Source organism: Rattus rattus, chromosome 1, assembly GCF_011064425.1.
Source record: "Rattus rattus isolate New Zealand chromosome 1, Rrattus_CSIRO_v1, whole genome shotgun sequence".
Classification (NCBI taxonomy): Eukaryota; Metazoa; Chordata; class Mammalia; order Rodentia; family Muridae; genus Rattus; species Rattus rattus.
The window spans coordinates 45,010,709-45,015,737 of record NC_046154.1 but is presented as its reverse complement, the minus strand read 5'-3'; the positions used below and the strand labels follow the sequence as shown (position 1 = coordinate 45,015,737).

General features: G+C 42.0%; 1 protein-coding gene across 1 annotated transcript; it reads left to right on the top strand.

Moving 5' to 3' along the window:
• Positions 1–702: 702 nt before the first annotated feature.
• Positions 703–2,507, top strand: Lrrc3b (leucine rich repeat containing 3B). Its single transcript, XM_032900365.1, has one exon. The coding sequence runs from the start codon at positions 1,417–1,419 to the stop codon at positions 2,194–2,196; it is 780 nt and encodes a 259-aa protein (XP_032756256.1). The 5' UTR covers positions 703–1,416; the 3' UTR covers positions 2,197–2,507.
• The last annotated feature ends 2,522 nt before the right edge of the window (positions 2,508–5,029 follow it).

The following is a 5,029-nucleotide window of genomic DNA, read 5'->3' as shown; positions in this document are numbered from 1 at the left end:
AGATGGATGAGTCAGAGTAAAGGTCCTGGCAGAGTTCCTGGCTTTACTCCTATAAGCTATTTGACCTTAGACAAGTCCTGTAATCTCACTAAGAGCCATTCACCCCTTTGTAAACTATTATCATAGGTTAGTTCTACATGCTGACTTTTATTCTGCTGTTGAGGAAACTCTATAATACTGTTAATGCTACTTACTTTTGCAATTCCCACACCTCTTTTCTAAACTAACAGAGAGAGAGAGAGAGAGAGAGAGAGAGAATGTGAGAGAGAGAGAGAGATAATGAAAGAGAGAGAGAATGAGAGAGAGAGATAATGAGAGAGAGAGAGAGAGAGAGAACATAGAAAATATGCAATACATATAAGAAAAAAATCAACTAATGGGAAATTTCCATAGCAGTTACTAACAATAAAATGTGTATATGTATATGTGTGTTTATACACACGCAGTATATAATAGTATATATAAACACATATGTCACGTATGTGTGTATGCATCTGTGAATGAATAAACAGCCTATTGTAGATGTCCTAGAAGCCAGTTTTTCTTAATTATCTTCTTTTATATAAAAAGCCTTTCAGCCATGTGCCTTGTTTGAATTGGACTGAAAGTGTGTTGTTGAGGAAACAGAATCCTTTGGGACACAGTGCGAGCATCCTCCCAGGCACAGTGTAATCTTGGGAACTTGGGAAGTAAGCCGTTCCTGTGGAGGCTTTTGTTGGTTTGCCTCCAGGAATATTGTGCACTAAAGGTAAGAGGCACTGCCCACTTCTTAAGTCGGATGTTTCTTGAGAGACAGTATTCTACATTGAGTATCTTCTGAAAGCCCATGACAAACATTTCTATCTGTGGCCATTAGCCTTGAAATATCAGTTCTTGTTCCTACCCATGTGCAGGACTGAATTGCATAATGCTTCTGGTACTATAGGAAGCATAAAAGACAATTAAATTTTATTGCCTTAGAAGGGTCCAGGAGAGGCGTAGAAGAGATGGTAAATAAAAGTTTGTTCTAATTCTGCCCTGGCTAAAAACAAGGTGAAGGGATGTGGAAATGTTGACCTCTATTGAGTCCTCTCCCCAGCCTTGGGGCTTTCAGGAGGAGATTCCCATTACACAGGAAATCCCTAATGGCATGGATGGAAATTACCTGCCTACCTCACCTTCCTGCCTCTACTTTAGGCATACACCTGAGGGCACTTTTTAATTGCCATGCACCTCCCCCTCGCTAAAGAGCTAATTGCATCTGCTTCCCTTTCCTTTAGGTTCCCAAGCAAGGACTGGAATAATGAAGAAGGCTGTGTGCTAGCTGCATCCGTTTGAACCACCCAGGAAGGAAATCCAGAGTGTGGTCAGAGGCAGAACCCTTGCAACACTTGGAGTGAATGAGGAATGGACTCGTGATTATGCAGAGGTTCCAGGATGAATCTGGTCGACCTGTGGCTGTCCCGCTCCCTCTCCATGTGTCTCCTCCTCCAAAGCTTTGTCCTGATGATACTGTGTTTTCATTCTGCCAGTATGTGTCCCAAGGGCTGCCTTTGCTCTTCCTCTGGGGGGTTAAATGTCACCTGTAGCAATGCAAATCTCAAGGAAATACCCAGAGATCTCCCTCCTGAAACGGTTTTGCTGTACCTGGACTCCAATCAGATCACATCCATCCCCAATGAGATTTTTAAGGACCTCCATCAACTGAGAGTTCTCAACCTGTCCAAAAACGGCATTGAGTTTATTGATGAGCATGCATTCAAAGGAGTTGCAGAAACCCTGCAGACCCTGGACTTGTCTGACAACAGGATTCAAAGCGTGCACAAAAATGCCTTCAATAATCTGAAGGCCAGGGCTAGGATTGCCAACAACCCGTGGCATTGTGACTGTACTCTCCAGCAAGTTCTGAGGAGCATGGCATCCAATCATGAGACAGCACACAATGTCATTTGCAAGACTTCAGTGTTGGATGAGCATGCTGGGAGACCATTCCTCAATGCTGCCAATGATGCTGACCTTTGTAACCTCCCTAAAAAGACTACTGACTATGCCATGCTCGTCACCATGTTTGGCTGGTTCACCATGGTGATCTCTTATGTGGTGTACTACGTGAGGCAGAATCAGGAGGATGCCCGGAGACACCTGGAATACTTGAAATCCCTGCCAAGCAGGCAAAAGAAGGCGGATGAGCCCGATGACATTAGCACTGTGGTATAGCAACCACGCTGGCTGGCACTGGGAAGGGAGCTTCTGCTTGTAGTAAAATAAGTGGTTCAGTTCTCCCTCCCTTGTACACCATTAAAACTTTGTATTTCAGTTTCTTTGGAATCATGTCACTGTTGGACTTTTCACAAACAATACAACTCTAATAATTTTAGTTTAGATGATGTCCCCCCATTAATTGTGACCCCCTGGTTCCTGAGTGACAAACTCTCTGAACATTAGTTAGACCCATCTCACTATTTAATAATGAAATTTATTTTTTTAATTTAAAACTGAATAAAAGCTTAACTTTGAACCATGGAAAACAGTGTGCCTTATTGGGTAAGACACAATGTGGTCAGTCCACTTGTTTTAAAGTGAAAGAGACAATCCTGTGACTCTAAGACTATCACATTGAACGGTATGTCATTAGGCCTTGTGGCGGGCTGGGGAACCAGAGCTGGGGAACCAGAGCTGGGGAACCAGAGCTGAATTATTGATCAGTTAAGCACCTGCTAGACTTTAGCTAGTCAAGATGCTTATACAGATGTCTTTCTCAAAGATTTGGTGTGTAAGAATGTCTGCTGACAAGGATATGCTTTTCAAAAGGTTTAGCAATAAAAAAGAAAATGTACTTCTACTCTGTGCTGGACACAATGGGAAAGTAAAAAAAAAAAATGCATGAATCTTCTCCTCCTGATTGCCTTTTGGTGGGCAGGAATGTGTGGTGAATTCAGAAATAGCTGTGCTAGGGAAGGAGCGAGCACAGGCTCTGTGGAATGTGTGATGATGGTGATACCACTAATGTCCCGAACCTCTTATCATCAAAGGAGAAAGTGCTGGCCTGTGCACATAAAGCAGAGGTCCAGCCACCGGCCAGGTGGAGAGCATTAGAGCTTGAATTTGAACCTGGTCTTTTCTGAATAGAGGTCTTTCATTGATAGTCTTTCCAACTTGGTTTACAAATCTGCATTTACATGCTAAAAAATGCCCAACAGGAGGTTGAATGATTTTTGTTACCATATACTCCTGCGCATCTGCCTCACAAGAGAGATATTATGTCCCAACAATGGGCAGAGATACCAGAAGTACATTTAACTTCTGGAGTGGGGAGTGATGACCTTGTTTGTTTGCTTGTTTGCTTGCTTGCTTGCTTGCTTGCTTGTTTTAGGATGAATGTGTCAAATAAGCATGAAGGATCAAAGCCAGTAGCACATAGGGACAAAGGTGGGGAACCATTCTCCGTGAAGGAATCTAGGTAGAGAGTGAGATACAAGTCCCAACCCTATGGTGACTTTAGACTGAAGAATGCCAGTCAGTTATCCCATGCCACTTAATGAACACTTACTATGCACTGTTTTCTAAGTTATATTACTTAATGCTTCTGAGACTCTGTGAGACATTTTTATGTAATAGACCCAGAACCCTAGCACCTTTAGGAAGCATAGCATATGTACCAACATTAAGTTCTGAGAGTTTTGAAAATTGTATACTTCTTTCTGCACATGATATACATGCTGACACTACATTGTCCCATTCTGCCATAGGCTCCACTACAGAAGGTGGTTGGTTCCTTGGGGACATTGGTTTACAGAAATCTGCATGACAGTTCCATTTAAAACCAGAGGGAAATTTCTCTTTATGAGGCCCCTCTAGGAAAGAAGTTAAGAGTCCCGCAGTGAGGCACTGGGCCCTGTCTAACCTACATGATACTGTCTTCAAGGTGTCGAAACTCACAGTTCCCCCCCCTGTAAGTCCTGGAGTGCTGACTGTAACCACAGTCTATTGAAAGGCCGGCTGAAGAAATCAACAAGATACTCAGAGCAGTGGTCACTGTGTGCTCATACCCTCTTTAACCATCCCAAGAAGTATTAGTCTAGACAAAACACAAAGATAACTCTCAGATGTGAGACTTGGGTTATGAGCCTAGAACTACTGTATCCAGGGAGACTAAAGTCTGATGGATTACATTGCCTTTGGTTTGGAGGGAGGAACCAGTGAGAGGATTTAGACCCGTACTAAGGAGACAGCGCCGCCTGGAGGACAATACTATAATACACTGTAAGTACTAACTGGAAAGAGTCAATAAAGGTTTAGCTCTAACAGTCTTTTGAAAATTAAACAAAGTATGATGTATTTATCTGCATATATGAGTCACATTCATTTTTGAAAATCTTCCAGAGGTGGGTAAGATAATTCAGTCCAGGTCATTCCTTCCAAAATCGTCTTCATGTTTTTAGTAATGAAAGCTTATTTTCCTTGTGGCCAATCCATTATTCCAATAAATGGTTTCATAAAGGGAAGGTCTCTGAGGACTTAGGGTCCTTGATCCACACAAAAACAGTTAAATACCAACACACTTGGTTTGCGATTCCTCATGTGAAATTGAAAGATATGCCACAGGTTAGCAAGAACTCCCCTCCCTAAGTTCTCTGTGTAGATTGTCAGCTTACAGTGTCTGTGGTACTCCAAAAAGGCAAACATTAATTTAGGTGTCCATAAATTGAATAGAACATTATTAGATAATAAAAATAAATTAAAAACAACTAAAGTAATAGATCAACATGTCTATCTGTTGACAAAACAGAAAGAAAATGACCTAATTGCCAGTGTGTACAAATGTTCACCCACTAGGACAACAGTGTACAGGAGTGATGGGTGGAAGAATTGCTACCTGAGAGCCTGCTGTCTTTACCCTAGTTCTATGTTTCATTTCCCAACATTCAGCAGGAGTTCCTGCTTGCAGTGAACAGCAGAAAGACTTTCGAAATTCACTTCCATATTATTGTCCTAGGCACACCCAGACTGATTTCTCTCAACCTCCACCTTTTAAATGAAAAAATACCCC

Coding starts and splice junctions, on each gene's coding strand:
- Lrrc3b (XM_032900365.1), top strand. CDS start 1,417: ATGAATCTGGTCGACCTGTGGCTGTCCCGCTCCCTCTCCATGTGTCTC.